At 52.1% G+C, this 17,583-nt stretch overlaps 1 protein-coding gene across 1 annotated transcript in view; it reads right to left on the bottom strand.

Annotated features, from left to right (window-relative positions):
- LOC143834180 (uncharacterized) overlaps positions 1 to 17,583 on the bottom strand; it is a 31,920-nt gene that overhangs the window by 10,996 nt on the left and 3,341 nt on the right. The window contains exons 2-4 of the mRNA XM_077330782.1: positions 9,103 to 10,219; positions 7,330 to 7,456; positions 5,384 to 6,308 (exon numbers count right to left, since the gene is read on the bottom strand). Coding sequence (XP_077186897.1) covers positions 5,384 to 6,308; positions 7,330 to 7,456; positions 9,103 to 9,903 — 1,853 coding nt within the window. The 5' untranslated portion in view covers positions 9,904 to 10,219. The remainder of the gene's footprint in view (positions 1 to 5,383; positions 6,309 to 7,329; positions 7,457 to 9,102; positions 10,220 to 17,583) is intronic.

Here is a 17,583-nt window from a genome sequence, read left to right as displayed (position 1 = left end):
CGGGCGAGCCGGCAGGGACGCTTGTATAAAACTGGAAGAGAGCTGCTCCTTTCCGTGTTCCGTTCTGTACCCTGATGTGTCGTAAACAACACAGGTCACACGCGGGGAAGGTTTTCTTTTTGTTTTGTTCCTTGAGGACTAGTCACTTTTGCAGACATTTGGAGTAAGGCAGAATGCTCTTTGGCAAAAATCTGGCTTTCAGTTTTGGGGTGGGAGTGGGGAGAGAACACACAGACGGACACGGGGCTGGGTAGCAGTCAATGTCACAAGCCAAAAAAAAAACACACACATCTCCAGGGTTGCATAGCTGCACTTTCCGAGATTCACGGCTACCTGAATGGCATTGTTGACCCCAAACATACTCAGTCCATCAAGGCATAGAAATGTGCAAGGTTATATACATCATAAAACACAGCATAAACATAGAACCTTCAACACAAGGACAGGGATTAAAATTTACCCATGCGTTCCCCCCTCCCACCCCCACCCCCCCAAGCATAGACATGTAGTGTCCTGAAATCTTCCATTAACTCAAGCTCACACGTGCCAGAAAACTGGGGCGGCAGAGCCCTGAGGTTAAAGAAAGGGCGGGACTTCAACCTACGGGCGACAGTTCATAGCTTGGAACGTTCCGTTATGTTGCCAATCCCCCCCCGCAAGCAGAAAACTAGCGCGGCAAGGCAACTTTCTTCTCATGGGGTTAGCTTTCTAGTTGCGGGGAAAGGTTTGCTTTTTAACGCGACGGGAACGTTCAAAGTGGTTGTCTACCAAAGCAGTGCAGTTCTCTCTACCACCCCATTCTCCAACTCGAGAACCGGGCCGCAAATGCATTCAGAAAGATAGAAACTTGCTTTCTGTCGTGATGCTAGCAGTGTCTACCTTCGGAGTAGCACCCAATTTTCTCATTTTAGGAGCTAACCTGGGCTAGGCCCACGGAAGGATAGACTTCTCCGTATCTACAAGGATTGACTTCCCAGAAGAGGAAATACACACCAACGACCCCACAAGGGATTTCGGACACAAGCAGCCGGACAATCTCCTCGCAACGTCCGTCTGGCACCCACAAACGTCAACTCACCACAATCTCATGAATCGATCAACTAATCCAGGGGTGGCAAAAACGTGGCTCCCCAGATGCCCATGGACTACAAGCACCATGAGCCCCTGCCGTTAGCCATTTGGAAAGAAGTCGAATTTCATTTTGTTAAGTAGTACACAACCATAACCGTTTTCGCGTTCCGGAGCTTGTTTGCACCATCCACAACATCAAGCTCGCTGTTGACATCGGTGTGCACGGCCTCCCTGTCCTGAATCTCACACATGAAGCTAAGCCACCTGGGATGCCAGCCTCCAGGTGGGCCCTGGGGATCCCCTGGAATCTACAGCTCCTCTCCAAACTACAGAGATCAGCTCCCTAGGAGAAATTGATATTTTGGAGGGGGGGGGACTCTGGGGCAGTAGACCCCACTGAGATCCCTGTCCTCCTCGGGAATTTCCCTACCACCTGTCCCCATTCTTTAGGGGGACCCAACAGTCCTTTAAGCCAGTGGTCCCCAACCTTTTTATCACCTTTTTATCATCAAAAGTGAGCAGAGTGGCAGGGCAGCCCCTGAGGCAGCAGCCAAGTAGGAGAGCAAGGAGGAGCCACGACCCAGTACCGACTGATCTGCGGACCGAGACCGGTCCCCCGATCGGGGGTTGGGGACCACTGCTTTAAACCACACCTATACCCATCTGTATGTTCATCAGCCAGCTTTTGCTGTTCTTCCACTGCTTAAAAAAAAAACCTTAGGTGGAAAAAAAATATCCTTCCACATTAAACACCGGTCTCTTTCCGCCTCCCCCCCCCCTCTCCCCCAAATATTGAGATTTGTACATTCAAAGCTGGCCTGGCAGCGATGAGAGCTCAAAGAATCCGCCCAAAGTCCTGAGCACAAAAACACGTCCAGACTAAAAGGTGGGCTGTTTTAAGGATGATCTAAAAACCCAACTCTTTCATTTCCATTTTAAGCCGTGTTGTTACCTGCCCAGAGCCTATTGAGAAGGGCGGGTTATAAGGAAAAAATTATTCAGTTTTGCTAGTATCAACAGGGATTACCAGCCGCTTCAAGAAATCTTCGGTTCATTCGACAGAGAAGAGTGTTGGGGGATTTAAGCCAGACTTTCTCAATTTTCTTCTACCGTTGAGAAACCCCTGAAATATTCCCTCCTTGAAGGAGTCTCAAAGGGGCTTACATTCACCTTCCCTTTCCTCTCCCCACCACAGACACCCTGTGAGGGAGGGGAGGCTGAGAGAGCCCTGATATCACTGAAGAAGAAGAAGAGTTGGTTCTTATATGCCGCTTTTTTCTACCTGAAGGAGTCTCAAAGGGGCTTACAGTCACCTTCCCTTTCCTCTCCCCACCACAGACCCCCTGTGAGGTGGGTGAGGCTGAGAGAGCCCTGAGATTCCTGCTTGGTCAGAACAGCTTTCTCAGTGCTGTGGTGAGCCCAAGGTCACCCAGCTGGCTGCATGTGGGGGAGTGGGGAATCAAACCCGGCTCTCCAGATCAGAAGTCCGCACTCCTAACCATTGCACCAAGCTGGCTCTCTACCTAATTCCCACACGTTTGGGCAACCCATTCAGGGCCGTTATGAGTCATAGAATCACGAAAGGTGCCAGGGAGGCCATCTAGTCCAACCCCCTGCTGAAGGCAGGGTCAGGCTCAAGCCTCCAAGATCAAGATCTGTCCAGCCGATGCTTGAAGACCGCCACCGTTTCACGGAACCCCGGATGAGAAGGCCTGATTTAATCTGTCGGGCCCATTGGCGTCAGTCGGTTTGCATGCAAAACAAAAATGTGTTTTGGAGGAATGCGATTTCCGGATCAGGCTGCTCAGAAGACACCAAATTGCGCAAATATCAGGGCCGTTTGCCAGCTCCTGCCCAGCCAGAAAGCAGGGAAGGGACAGAAATGAGAGAGAAGTAAAATGGCCCCAGATGTAATCAGGAGCCAGGTTTAATTAACTCTTCTGGGAGTTCCTGAATTATCATTGGGGCATCAGAGCCCCAATTGAGCCAGTTTGGATTTGTACCCACTGGGGGTCTTTCAAGAAGTGCTTTTCTGAACCGGATAAAATATTTCCCCTATGCCCTGCTTATTTGGTTCTCTAGGGCAGGGGTAGTCAACCTGTGGTCCTCCAGATGTTCATGGACTACAATTCCCATGAGCCCCTGCCAGCATTTGCCAACATAATGCCAAGGTGGCGAAGTTGTGTATTTCCGGACATCCGTGGACTACAATTCCCATAAGCCCCTGCCAGTATTTGCTGGCAGGGGCTCATGGGAATTGTAGTCCATGAACATCTGGAGGACCACAGGTTGACTACCCTTGCTCTAGGGCCACTGTGGAGAGCAGAACACTGGATAGATGGACCACTGGTCTGACTCAGCAGGGCCATTCAAGAATGGCTCTCCAGATGTCCATGGACTACAATCCCCAAAAGCCCCTGCCTCTGCTGGCAGGGGCTTATGGGAATTGTACTCCACGGATGTCCGGAAATACATAAATTTACCACCTTGGCGTTACGTTGCAGCAACCAGATGTTTCCCCAAAAAGCCGACAAGCTAGGCATCTCTGTTGTCTGGTATACCACAGCCTGGTATTTTAAGGTACCCTGCCTTTAAACATGGAGGCTCCACTAAACCTATCAGGAGGAACTGCCATTCGCAGAACGAACCTCCACGAATGGTCAGATTCCTTTCTGGAGTTTATGGATGCCATGAACGTCTCTCTAAGCAGCCGATTCCCCAAGCTGAAAAGGAAGATCTACATCACGCCATGCTCCGTGGAGGGATAAAAATCTAACTGACAGATCGGGCAGCTTCCTGCCCCCTAAGTGCGCACAGAATCTAAATGCAGGAGGTATACAATAAAACGCTTCCTTTCATCGCTGGTAAAATTCCTTTCCATTAAAGCTATAGTTTTCACTCCTCCCTGTGGCTTGAGTTGTTACTCTGATTTGGCCTGAGTTACATGTACAGTAAATCCTAAATCTGCACATTTCTCCAGTGATAAGCACAAGTCTACGAGGAATCACGGTGGGAGAGGAAAAGGACAATTTGGAATTCTTCGCTGTGGCCCTGTGACAGAGCATCTGCTTGTCATGCAGAATGACTGATTTTTTATACCCCACTTTTTACGACCTGAAGGAGTCTCAAAGCGGCTTACATTCCCTTTTCTCTCTCTGCACAACAGACACCCTGTGGAGTCAGTGGGGCTGAGAGAGAGCTCTGAGAGAGCTGGGACAGGCCCAAGGTCGCCCAACTGGCTGCCTGTAGCGGAAGAATTGGGAAACAAAGCCAGTTCTCTGCTGCTCTCCACCATGATACCAGGCTAGCTCTCCAGCTACAGGGTGGTGGGCTTAATCCCAGGTGTCTTCAGTTAAAAGGATCAGGTCACAGGTGATGTGAAAGACCTCCGTCTGAGGATTTAAAGAGCTGTGGCCAGTTGGAGTGAAGAGACTGACTGTGGTTTGTTTTAAAAGGGTCCAATTTCAGGTTCATCTGCCCCTCACTTTAACCTGCAATGAGAAATGCTCACCCCTGTTCTCTATACCAGTCTCTATACCAGTTTGCTTTAATAAGTTTAATTGGTTCAGTGAGGTATGGTGTCATATTAGGCGGCAATCCCCATGGTTCTGGGTTCAAATCTCCCTTCCACTATGAGTATGCTAGGTGGCCTTAGGCCGTCGTCTCGCAGCCCCCCCCCCAAAAATACATAATATTGGGCTAAAAGTGGCCTACCATACAGGGTTGTTGTACAGTTTGCGGGGAAAGTTTTCGAAAGCTCAGAAGCGCTCTCCAAATTAACGCAATTAGACCACCATTAATAAGACATATCCGTTGCTCATCATGCAAGCAATCTGAGAGCTTCTCTGGGTCATCGTCCCCTCCCCCAAGCAATACGATTTTTCTTCTCTCCCTCCCTCCTGCGTGCGTGAACGTGTTTTATTCCCTGGTCATCGCACGACGTAAGAGCCAGTTTTGACCATCGACAGGGCTTTTCCGCGACGTTATCGTCGCTCCTGGGATGTACCACTTCCGGCCAAGAGATCTCGGAACAGCTGAACATTCGGCTAATCCTAGAAAAAAAAAATATCCCCGTTTATAGGAACCTAGCACGTCAGGGAAAAGGCTAGCCTAGCACCCGTTTCCCTGAAATGCTGGGTTTTGCACGTGCAAAGAGATTTTTTTTTTTTTTGACAGCGAAGGCAACATTCAAAGATTCAGTCCTCCTCTCCCGGGCCGAAGCGGCACAGTCCGGCCCCAAAGTCCCCCGCGGACGGCGCGATTCGGCTCTCCCCGCGGCGCGATTCGGCTCTCCGTTCAGTGCATCGGCAACGGCTCTTGCCCCAGGTGCATCCTTTGGTGCTTGACGAAGTACGAGCTGGTGGTGAAGCTCTTCCCGCAGAAGTTGCACTTGTAGGGCTTCTCCCCCGTGTGGGTCCGCTTGTGCAGCACCAGGTGCGCCTTGCAGCTGAAGCCCTTCCCGCAGGCCGTGCACGTGTAGGGCTTCTCCCCCGTGTGGGTCCGCTCGTGGTAGAGGAGCGCCGAGCGCTGCCGGAAGCACTTCTCGCACGTCGAGCACTTGTACGGCCTCTCGCCCGTGTGGATCCACTTGTGCTTGACGAGGTCCGAGCTCCGGTGGAAGCTGCCCCCGCAGTCCGAGCACTTGTACGGCTTCTCCCCCGTGTGGATGCGCTCGTGCTTGACCAGGTCCGACCGCTGGTGGAAGCTCCGCCCGCAGTACGAGCACGTGTGGGGCTTGTCGCCGGTGTGGAAGCGCTCGTGGACGATCAGCTTGGACCGCTGGCTGAAGCGCTTCTGGCAGGTGGTGCACTGGAAGGGCTTCTCCCCCGTGTGGATCCGCTCGTGCCGGGAGACGTCCGAGCTGCGGTTGAAGCTCTTCCCGCAGAAGGAGCACTTGTACGGCCAGTCGCCCGTGTGCAGCCGCTCGTGCGCGATGAGCTTCGCCACCTGGCAGAAGCTCTTGTCGCACACCGAGCATTTGTACGGGTTCGCGCCATCCGGCCCGAGGAGGCCCGTGCTCGGGTTGAAGACCCCGCCGCAGTTCGAGCAGAGCGACTGCTTCTCTCCGGGCGCGCTGCCTTCGCTGGCCTGCGGGGCGCCCCCCTGGGGCCCTTTCGGGGCCTCCGCATTCCCTTGTCGGCCGATCGCTCCGGCTGTCCCCGCCAACGGTCCTCTCGGCTCCGTTTGCCCGGAGCTTCTCCACCCGGCGGCCTCCTCGCTTTTGGGCCCGTCGTCAGCTGGAACAAAGGAGGGGGATCGACACGTGAGTCATTCCCGGTTGCGAGGAAAGGCAACTGAATTGTAAGCAGGAGGATGGATTTCAGCATGGGGAGCAGGGCTCAGAGGCAATGGCCCCTTGAAACTGGACCGCTCTCTGACACGGGGAGAAGAGGGAGAGCTGGTTTTTGATGCCCCGCTGTTCACTACCCAAAGGGGTTCCCAAGCATCTTTTTCTTCCTCTGCCAACGACACACACCCTGTGACTTGGAGAGGGCTGAGAGAGCTCCGAGAGAACTGGGACTAACCCATTTCACCAGAGAAAACAGCAGTGTTTTCTCTGTGACTCGCCTCGAGCCTCCTGGGTGAGGAGAGTAAGAAATCCAAATATAATAAATAAATAAGTGTTGAAGGGTGGATCCACGCATGCCAATAAAGAAGCAGCAGAAGAAGAGTTGGTTCTTATATGCCGCTTTTCCCTACCCGAAGGAGGCTCAAAGCAGCTTACAGTCGCCTTCCCTTTCCTCTCCCCACCACAAACACCCTGTGAGGGAGGTGAGGCTGAGAGAGCCCTGAGATTACTGAAGAAGAAGAAGAGTTGGTTCTTATATGCCGCTTTTCCCTACCCGAAGGAGGCTCAAAGCGGCTTACAGTCACCTTCCCATTCCTCTCCCCACAACAGACACCCTGTGAGGTGGGTGAGGCTGAGAGAGCCCTGATATCACTGCCCGGTCAGAACAGTTTTATCAGTGCCGTGGCGAGCCCAAGGTCACCCAGCTGGTTGCATGTGGGGGAGCGCAGGTGCTTCTAATGCTGGCATTGGATCCTGCTGTGGTCCGTCTCCTCCCCAAATCCCACCCCCGAGCCCCCAGGAATTCCCCAATCTGGGATTCACAAACTGATGACCCCTGCTCTAAGCAGGACACCACGCTGCCTTTGCAAGCTCACTGTGTCTCCGCTCAGCCAGGCCTCTAGCGTCTAAAAGCTTTTGCTTTCCTGCCGCGCAGGTTCCGTGAATGGGGCGTCTCACGCAGCCCTTACCCGTCGACTGCCCATCCCCTTCGCTCTCTTCCTTGATCTGCCTCCCGAGATGCCTCTGGGCGTCTTCCAGCGACGCTGGGTCCGTGTCAGGGAAATTCACGGTCACGACGTTGAACATCCCGGGCCCCTGAAAAAAACAGCGGTGATTTGTTTGACTAAGACAAGGCGGGAGGGAACGAATGAGCTGTGGAAACCCGACGGCCATGCTTTTCCATTTCCCAATAAAAAACGTGGTGCCACCAAGTCGCAGCTGAACCTGTCCAGTTTTCCAGGCAAGAACAGTTCAGAGGCGGGTTTTGCCATCGCTTGTTGCCCCGTCTCACCCCTGGTATTCGGCAGTCTCCCTTCCAAATTTTAACCAGGCCCAACCCTGCTTAGCTTCCAAGATCTGACGAGACGGGGTTAGCCTAGCCTATCAAGGTCGGAGCAAACCAATAAGAATGGATACAACACAAGTCCCTTAAAGCAGCATAGAGCCTCTTGTGGTGCAGAGTGGTAAGGCAGCCGTCTGAAAGCTCTGCCCATGAGGCTGGGAGTTCGATCCCAGCAGCTGGCTCAAGGTGGGCTCAGCCTTCCATCCTTCCGAGGTCGGTAAAATGAGTACCCAGCTTGCTTGCTGGGGGGTAAACGGTAATGACTGGGGAAGGCACTGGCAAACCACCCCGTATTGAGTCTGCCATGAAAACGCTGGAGGGCGTCACCCCAAGGGTCAGACATGACTCGGTGCTTGCACAGGGGATACCTTTGCCTTACCTTAAAGCAGCAGTAGTTTAAGGATTCATAGGACTCACTGCACTACAGCCTGGTTAAGGATTTCCCAGGCCCTAACTGAGTACAACAGTGTGGGAGCACAGACTGGGGGCCCCCACAGTGGAAAGGGGTGTCATCCCGAGGGCCCCAAAAGAGGCAAAAGGGTGGAGGAGACCACCTAGGGCCCTGGGGAGGAAGGCACAGCGGGGCCTGTAGTACGTGCTACATGTGCGACATGGATTAACCAGCCCTTCCTTAAAGCGTGCAAGGCGCTGAAAGCTAATCCTTCTGCAAGCGTGCAAGGCGTCCATTTAAGGCACCACGAAAACATGACTCACAAATAATTGCAGGTTTGGTCTGCTTACCTTTATGGCTTGTAATAATAACAGTCAGCCACAGCTCATGAAGGCTCATAACCCTACCCAAAGATTTTTTGTTCACCTTTGCTCTCTTTTACGAAAGCGGTTTCATTTCAGAGAGCCGCTGTGCAGCCAAATTTGAGCCGAGTAACCCAGGGGTAGTCAACCTGTGGTCCTCCAGATGTTTGTGGACTACAATTCCCATGAGCCCCTGCCAGCAAATGCTGGCAGGGGCTCATGGGAATTGTAGTCCACGAACCTCTGGAGGACCACAGGTTGACTACTTCTGCTCTAGAGAAGGGGTAGTCAACCTGTGGTCCTCCAGATCTTCATGGACTGCAATTCCCAGCAAACTCTGGCAGGGGCTCATGGGAATTGTAGTCCACAAACATCTGGAGGACCACAGGTTGACTACCCCTGGAGTAACCTATTCCAGACCGACAAGGATTTGGGGGTCAGATCCAACAAACGGAGCTTTGACTCTTGAAAACTCAACACCCACCCACCCCCATAAAATCTTGCCGGCATCTAAGAAGCTAAGGGGCTCCCAATCAAATGCTTTTCGAGCATCTCGAATTATCAGCGTTCAAAAGGAACGCCCTAAAAATTCAAAACGCACACTCAGCAACCCTGAGGACGCATTGCCCATAACAGACGCCCTCACCTTCTGTTCGTGCTGCCCGTCCTCGCGTTGCCTCCGGAGGAAGTCTTCCGCCAGGGCCACCGCCTGACTGCAGGTCTCCGGCCGCCCTTCCCGCACCCAGCCCTCCATCTCCGGAGGCAGGACACTGAAGAACTGCTCCAGGATCAGCAGCTCCAGGATCCGCTCCTTGGTGTGCCTCTCCGGCCTCAGCCACTGGTGGCAGAGCTCCCACAGACGGCTGCAGACCTCACGGGGCCCCTCCGCCTCCTGGTAGGCGAACTGCCGGAAGCGCTGGCGCTGCCCCTCTGCGCCCACGGCGTCCTCGCTCCCCGCCTCCTCCTCCTTCACCTTCCTAAACTCTCTGCCGCTCCTCGAATCCGGCCGGCCGTCGAACGCCGGCAGCGAGCGGATAAACGGCCCTTCCGCGGTCTGCGGGGCGGCGGAGCCCTCGAAGTGGACCACGGAGGCCTTCATGTCCCCCCACGGTGAGCTCCCCGGGAGCTGCTCCCTGGTTCCCCACCCTACCTGAGGGGGCTGCACCCCCCCTAGGAAATCATGCCACTGGGCCTCCCACTGCTGAGTGGAAAGCCCGTCTTCCGGCTCCTGTTTAATATGCAGCGGCGTTCTCCATCGCGGGCACTGCCCGGCTGTCCCTGGGTGGGTGGCGTGAGGAGGGTCTTCTCTCTGCTCCTCCAGTTTCATCTCCGGCTTCAGGTCTTCGGGTTCCTCATCCTCCACCTTCATGGTGGTGTTCATCCCTTGGTCGACCACGGCCGGGAACTGGAGGCCCAGGGCCGACGCATGTCCCCGCTCGGCTGCCATTTCTTGAGGCGGCAGAGGGTCTCGGCCGGGCGGGACGTTTGCGGTCGCCGAAGAAGACACGGGCAGGCCACCAGTTGTCGGTTTCTTTAAAAAAAACGTCAATTGCAGTCACATCACTATGTAATTTCTTTTTTTTTTTGAAAAAGTTTAAACGGTCGTCACATCACAATGAAACAGGGGGTTGGAGGAAGTTCCCTTGGCGAATGGTTTTTCTCCCTCGAGGGGTCTCCGGAGGGACTTTCGTCACGTGGATACGGTTGGCCTATTCAGTCCAGATACGGTTGGCCTATTGAGTCAGTAAAGGCATTTTTTGTTCCTGGGAGGAGGAAAAGATTTCGTTAAAGTTTGAGAAAACACGTAGAACTGAATCATGAGTTCCTATTGTCCACTTCTGGGCTGCCGTCTTTGTTATTTCCCCCCCCCCCCCCCCAGTTCTGCCATGTCCGTTTTAAGGCAGAGCAAGATTTAGAATCATAGAATCATAGAATCATAGAGTTGGAAGGGGCCATAGAGGCCATCTAGTCCAACCCCCTGCTCAACGCAGGATCAGCCCTAAGCATCCTAAAGCATCCAAGAAAAGTGCACATCCAACCTTTGCTTGAAGACTGCCAGTGAGGGGGAGCTCACCACCTCCTTAGGCAGCCTATTCCACTGCTGAACTACTCGGACTGTGAACATTTTTTTCCTGATATCTAGCCTATATCATTGTAGTTGAAGTTTAAACCCATTACTGCGTGTCCTTTCCTCTGCAGCCAACAGAAGCAGCATCCTGCCCTCCTTCAAGTGACAACCTTTCAAATACTTAAAGAGGGCTATCATGTCCCCTCTCAACCTCCTTATTTATTTACCGTTCAGCACGTGTGGCAATACAGCCAGGAGTTCCTAAGATTGTCTGGCAGCCAGGCCACCGACGTTCAGAGGTAGCCTGCCATTGCCTGTCCCTGTGTCATGAGCCTGGTATTTCTTGGAGCAGGGGGTCCATGGGAGCTCCAGAGGGGGGGCCCGTGGCCTTCCCCCTCCTGCCTAAATGGACTTGGCCACAAGCTGGGAAACTGGCTCGCTCCACCCAGACGGCTTGGTGGGTAGGCCGTGGGGGGAAAAAACAAAGGGGGGGGAAGAGTCAGATGTGGCATGGTATGGGGACGGTCTGGGCTGTCTTCTCAGCTCCGCCCTTCTTTCCGGCGTATGTGAGGCAAAGCCACCGTAGTAGTAGTATAGGTAGGGGGAGGGAGTGAAAGAAAGGAGAAGGGAGTGGATGGTTATACTACTTCTGGGGGGCGTGGCAAAGCGGCGTGGCCAGCTGACGTCACTTCGAGGGGTCTCCGAAGCCTGAACATTCCTTTCAGGGGCTCCAATACGGTCAGAAGACTGAGCAAGGCTGCCTTGGAGGTTGCCTTTCCAAACGCTAGCCAGGGCCAACCCTGCTTAGCTTTCAAGAGCTGGCGGGACTGGCCCATGCAGGTCAAGTAGGGCGACCGAAATCCTGCCCAGTGGGATCCATCGCAGCAAAAGGCAGGTTGTTCTAATCAGGCAAGAGATCAGCAGCCAGGGGGAAATCGTGAATTTGGGGGACTGGGCGCCAGAGTCCCGGAACATTTGAAGACTTCCCCCAAGTAGAACAGGGCTGCTCGGGAAACATTTTACCATCCCTGGTGTCAGGAACCGGTTTATGGCGTTTGGATCAACAGCCTGTCCCTGCACGTTTTACGACCCGACGCTGTGTGACTTGAAATACATGACTCGAATCAGATTCATGCGTAGGTCTGTTAAAAAAAAAATGACAACTCCCGAAACGTGGCTGACGTTTGCTTTGATTCCTCTTCTCCGAATCAAAGGACATGTTTGGGGTTTCCAGACAAACGAATCCAGGGTCTCATCAGGCTAGATTTATGCTCTAAATCAGGGGTAGTCAAACTGCGGCCCTCCAGATGTCTGTGGACTACAATTCCCATGAGCCCCTGCCAGCATTCGCTGGCAGGGACTCATGGGAATTGTAGTCCACAGACATCTGGAGGGCCGCAGTTTGATTACCCCTGCTCTAAACACATAATCCCCACCGCAGACATTTTAGACCTAGTCCTTCTGTTCAGGAAGGAAGACGGCCGACGGGCCCAACGCCCCAAATCAGCATAAATATTTTGTTTTATACAAGGCTGGGCTTTTATAACCGGTTTTTATTCAGTGGCACACCAGCTATTTGCATTCAATTAAACTGATCGGGACTAAAGAGCACTGGGTCACCCCTCCCCTCTGTGAAGCTCGACTCTATCAATTAAAACCCTGGAGGGGAGGAAGCGGCCGGTAGGTTTTTAAAGCCTGCGTTTCTATTTCTATTTTTTTTTTAATTGGCTTGGTGGTTATATCTGATGCTCGATCGCTTGCGTTTTCAATCTCGCGTCTGAATCCTGAAATGATCCGCCCTGAGCTGCAAAGGGACAGTCAGAAACCAAATGGAAAATTAAATTCAATTAAGTTTTGGAATTGCTGTTGCGTTAGCCGATCTTCTAGCTTACAATCCCCTTCCCTTTCCTCTCCCCACAACAGACACCCTGTGAGGGAGGTGAGGCTGAGAGAGCCCTGAGATTACTGAAGAAGGTTGGTTCTTAGATGGCCGCTTTTCTCTACCCAAAGGAGTCTCAAAGTGGCTTACAATCCCCTTCCCTTTCCTCTCCCCACAACAGACACCCTGTGAGGGAGGTGAGGCTGAGAGAGCCCTGATAATACTGAAGAAGAAGAGTTGGTTCTTATATGCCACTTTTCTCTCCCCGAAGGAGGCTCAAAGCGGCTTACAATCCCCTTCCCTTTCCCTAATGTTTTTAGGGAAAACTTTATTCTGCACCCACATTAGGCCTACAGACATCTCCTTGTCAATTTTTTGGGGTCCCTCCCTGCCGGAAATCCATGCAATTCTATTCCGGCTAAAGGGTTCTTGTGACCCTCCCCCTGGACCGAATTGGGGAATTTAGGGTGCATTGCTGGCTTTAAGGGTTTAAAATCTATTCGTTTAATCAAATTCTCAGATCTATGTTTTATTATATTTCTGTAATGCACGATGTTGGGAGCTGCCCTCAGTCCCTGGAGAGAGGGCGGCAAAGGAATGTAACTATAAATAAATATTATGTGTTTTTAAAACACTCCACCCAGCGGTGGGGGGTGGGGAACAATACTTGGTGGTGTAGCTCTCCTTTATTCATTTCAGTCACTCCCATTTCTGCCAGTCAGACATCTGTGGCGGTTTACAAAACCAGAACTGAACAAATAATCCAACCGCCACTGAGGTTGCCAGACTGAATTTGGGCTGTGCTCAGTTAATTCTGCAAATGAGGGCCTCCTGGATTCAAATGCCCTGCAGATGAATGACCTCCTTGCAGGCAGAAAACTAGGGTTTCAGGGAGAAGCACCGGGAGATCTCCTGCTATTACAGTTGCTCTCCAGACCATCAAGTTGCATTCCCTTGGAGCAGGGGTAGTCAAACTGCGGCCCTCCAGATGTCCATGGACTACAATTCCCAGAAGCCCCTGCCAACATTCGCTGGCAGGGGCTTCTGGGAATTGTGGTCCATGGACATCTGGAGGGCCGCAGTTTGACTACCCCTGCCCTGGAGGATGAACACTGCGGCATTATACCCCACTGGGGTCTCTCTCTTTCCCAAACCCCGCCTTCCCCAGGCTCCACCCCCAAAATTTCCAGATATTCCCCAACCCATAAATATGAGCACATGAAGCTGTTTTATATGAATTGGATCATCAAGGCTCCTCTAAGATTACTCGGACAAGCAGTGGTTCTCCAGGGTCTCAGAATCCAGAGAGGTCTTTCGTATCGCCAACAGCCTGATTGATTTAGATGTCGGAGATCGAACCTGGGCCCTGATGCATTCAAGACAGGTGCTCTACCACTGAGCCCCTGCCTCTTTCCCACTTGAACCTGCCTTTTCCTGAGTCAGTTCTACTCCATCCTTTCAACTGGAGATGCCGGGAGTTGCATCTACAGTCTTCTGCGTGCCAAACGGATGCTGCACCACCGAGATGGTTTCTCACACTAGTGACATGGTTCGGATTTGCGTTTTTCAAGGGTCGGCTTTTTCATTCGTTTCCGCATCGACTTCCCCCAGTTCCGTAGGGCCTGTAAAAGGAGGCTGTTCCACCAGGCCATTCTTACCCAGAAAAGTGTGGTTTCTTGTAAAAGCAGTCCTAATAATTTCAGACCAAGGGGGGCCACTGTGTGAGTCCATCGGCAGCAGCAGAAAAGTGCAAGAGTCCATGAGCACCTTCAAGACTGACAAAATTTCTGGCAGGGGAGGAGCTAGCCCAAATCACCACCCTCTCCTTCAGCTTGACCCACTGCAACCAAATGTGTTTAATCATAGAATCATAGAATCCTAGAGTTGGAAGGGGCCACACAGGCCATCTAGTCATAGAATCATAGAGTTGGAAGGGGCCATACAGGCCATCTAGTCATAGAATCGTAGAATCATAGAGTTGGAAGGGGCCACACAGGCCATCTAGTCATAGAATCATAGAATCCTAGAGTTGGAAGGGGCCACACAGGCCATCTAGTCATAGAATCATAGAATCATAGAGTTGGAAGGGGCCACACAGGCCATCTAGTCATAGAATCATAGAATCATAGAGTTGGAAGGGGCCACACAGGCCATCTAGTCATAGAATCATAGAATCCTAGAGTTGGAAGGGGCCACATAGGCCATCTAGTCATAGAATCATAGAATCCTAGAGTTGGAAGGGGCCATACAGGCCATCTAGTCATAGAATCGTAGAATCATAGAGTTGGAAGGGGCCACACAGGCCATCTAGTCATAGAATCATAGAATCCTAGAGTTGGAAGGGGCCACACAGGCCATCTAGTCATAGAATCATAGAGTTGGAAGGGGCCACACAGGCCATCTAGTCATAGAATCATAGAATCATAGAGTTGGAAGGGGCCACACAGGCCATCTAGTCCAACCCCCTGCTCAACGCAGGATGAGTCCTAAACATCCTAAAGCATCTGTTCGACCCCGAATATTTATTTATCGTACGGTGGGTGGGCAGGGCCTCTGTGTCATGACCCTCCATGTTCCTTGGAGGTCTCCCATCCCAATACTAACAAAGGCCAAGCCTGCTTAGCTTCCAAGATCGGGTGTGCCTAGTTTAGCCAGGCTAGGGCTCTACTGCTCATAATTTTAGACCTTAGTTCGTGGATTCCGCACGGCAGAAGAAATCACTTGCGAGTAAATATCCCGGGGAGGGCCGCGTGAAGAACATGAAGAGGAACCTGATGCAAAACAGTGCCGCTGTTTCCTATATATCCCGGGTGGGGAAGAACCAGTCTGGTGCACAACTGGGTGCCAACCTCTAGGTGGGACCTGGCAGTCTTCCAAAATTATAACTCTCCAGACGACGGGGATCAGTTCCCCCTGGAGGAAAAGCAATTTAGGACGGTGGACTCTGTGGCATCACATCGCTGCTGAGCCCCCTTCTTTCGAAATCCTCCGGGGAGTCCAAGGGATCACAATCTGCCCAGGGGACTGGGCCTAAAGAAGTCAAACTGGCCTTCCGGCCTGGTGGAACGCTCTACCTAACGAGATCAGAGCCCCGGGGCACCTTCACCAGTTCCGCAGGGCAGGGGTAGTCAACCTGTGGCCCTCCAGATGTTCATGGACTACAATTCCCACGAGCCCCTGCCAGCAAATGCTGGCAGGGGCTCGTGGGAATTGTAGTCCATGAACATCTGGAGGACCACAGGTTGACTACCCCTGCCGCAGGGAGTGTAAAAGGGGGCTGTTCCACCAAGCCAGGAATACACAACCCTCCCTGCTTAAAAATACAGCCAATAGATTAGGGATTCCGATCCAGGAGTCGGTGGACCCCCAGGGTGGACCCCCCAGCCTCTCCCCTCCTGCCTTAATGGACAGTCACAAGTTAGGGAACAAGCTACTTCCATTGCTCTCCCTCCCACCCTCCCAAGCATGAGATTTCTCTGGGTTTCTGGGTGGGTGGGAACGTGCATGTCTACTCCTGCCTTAAACTGCTTCCTCTCCCTCCCCGCTCAGTCCTCCTTGAGCCTGCCCGTTAACGTGGTTGGTGATGTCACTTCCAGGGGTGTGGCTGGGAGGCACGACCAGCTGACCTGACTTTAGGGGCTTCTCGAAAGCCGAAAACGTATTTCGGGGGCTCTCCCGTGGTCAAAAGGCTGGAAAAGGCTGCATTAGATACACCCTGTAGAAACTTACACACACACATATCCCCTCCAAGTTCAGTTCGACTCAATTATAATCCTGCGAGGAGACGGCAGCCTGTAGTTTCTTAAATCTTACGTTTACACATCATCGTACAGCTTTGATTTGCAGATAAGTCTTATGCTTATACTTTACTTTAAAGGCTGTACTTTAAAGGCTGTATCTGAATTCTGACGTAATCTGCTCTGAGCCCCTAAGGGAAAGGCAGGATCTAAATGGAAAATTAATTTCCCAATCTGGAACCGGCAGAGGCAATATTGATAGAATATTGATTTCTTTTTTTTTAAGATGTGGTGTGGCAGTTAAACAGCAGCAGCCTCTATTCTGGAGAACCGTGTTTGATTCCCCACTTCTCTTCCGCATGCAGCCAGCTGGGTGACCTTGGTCCAGCTCCAATTCTCTCTCTCTCAGAACTCTCTCAGCCGCACCTACCTCACAAGGTGCTCGTTGTGAGGAGGGAAAAGGATGGAGATTGTGACCTACTTTAAGAGCTGTTAAGAGCGGCGGAAAGCCCGGTTTGATTCCCCATTCCTTCTCCACATGCAGCCAGCAGGATGGCCTTGGGCTAGTCATAGTGCTATTAAAGCTGTTCTCACAGAGCTCTCTCAGCCTCACCTACCTCACAGGGTGTCTGTTGTGGGAAGAGGAAGGGAAGGCGATTGTAAGAAGCTTTGAGGCTTCTTTGGACAGTGAAAGAGGGGTATAAAAACCAGCTCTTTCTCGTCTTTAGAGCAGTTCTCTTAAAGCTCTCTCAGACCCCCCTGCCTCCCAGCATGCCTGTTGTGGGGAGACAAAGGGAATGGTGTTTGTAAACTGCTTTGGGGCTCTTTTGAGGAGTGAGATACGGGGTATAGAAAACCAACTCTTCTTCTATAAGCCACATTTAAAGTTACCAGATACTGGTGAGAACACACCAAAGTACAGAGCTAAACTTGAAGGTTTGTTGTGCCCACATACCTTACACCACTTCTCCGACAAACCGCTCTACGTGAATTCTTTTGTCTCTCAAGAGCCTGTCTTAAAGAGCTTCCCTGACAAGGGTTCATGCAGCTGCTGCTTGAAGGCTGCCAGGGGATGCCTGAAAGGGAGGTGTAGGGAAAGGCGGTTTAAATATCTAAATAAAAATAAATAAATAAAAATAATGAAAGCTCCTCTCCTGCCGCCAATTTTGTTAATCTTTGAACCGCTCCTGGACTCGGAATCCTAGAGTTGGAAGGAGCCACACAGGCCATCTAGTCCAACCCCTGCTCACTGCAGGATCAGCCTCCTGGTTCAGTATCTGTCCAACCGCTGCTTGAAGACAGCCAGTGAGATGTAGTGGTGAATTTCCTAGTGGTAGTGGTGAATTTGCAGGGGGTTGGACTAGATGACCCTAGAGGTCCCTTCCAACTCCGTGATTCTATAACCACAGATGTTTTGTTGACCCAGTCCCCAAATGGCCAACG

This window comes from Paroedura picta, chromosome 3 (genome assembly GCF_049243985.1).
Source record: "Paroedura picta isolate Pp20150507F chromosome 3, Ppicta_v3.0, whole genome shotgun sequence".
Taxonomy (NCBI): domain Eukaryota; kingdom Metazoa; phylum Chordata; class Lepidosauria; order Squamata; family Gekkonidae; genus Paroedura; species Paroedura picta.
The sequence above is the reverse complement of the archived record's forward strand: the minus strand, read 5'-3'. Positions and strand labels throughout refer to the sequence as shown.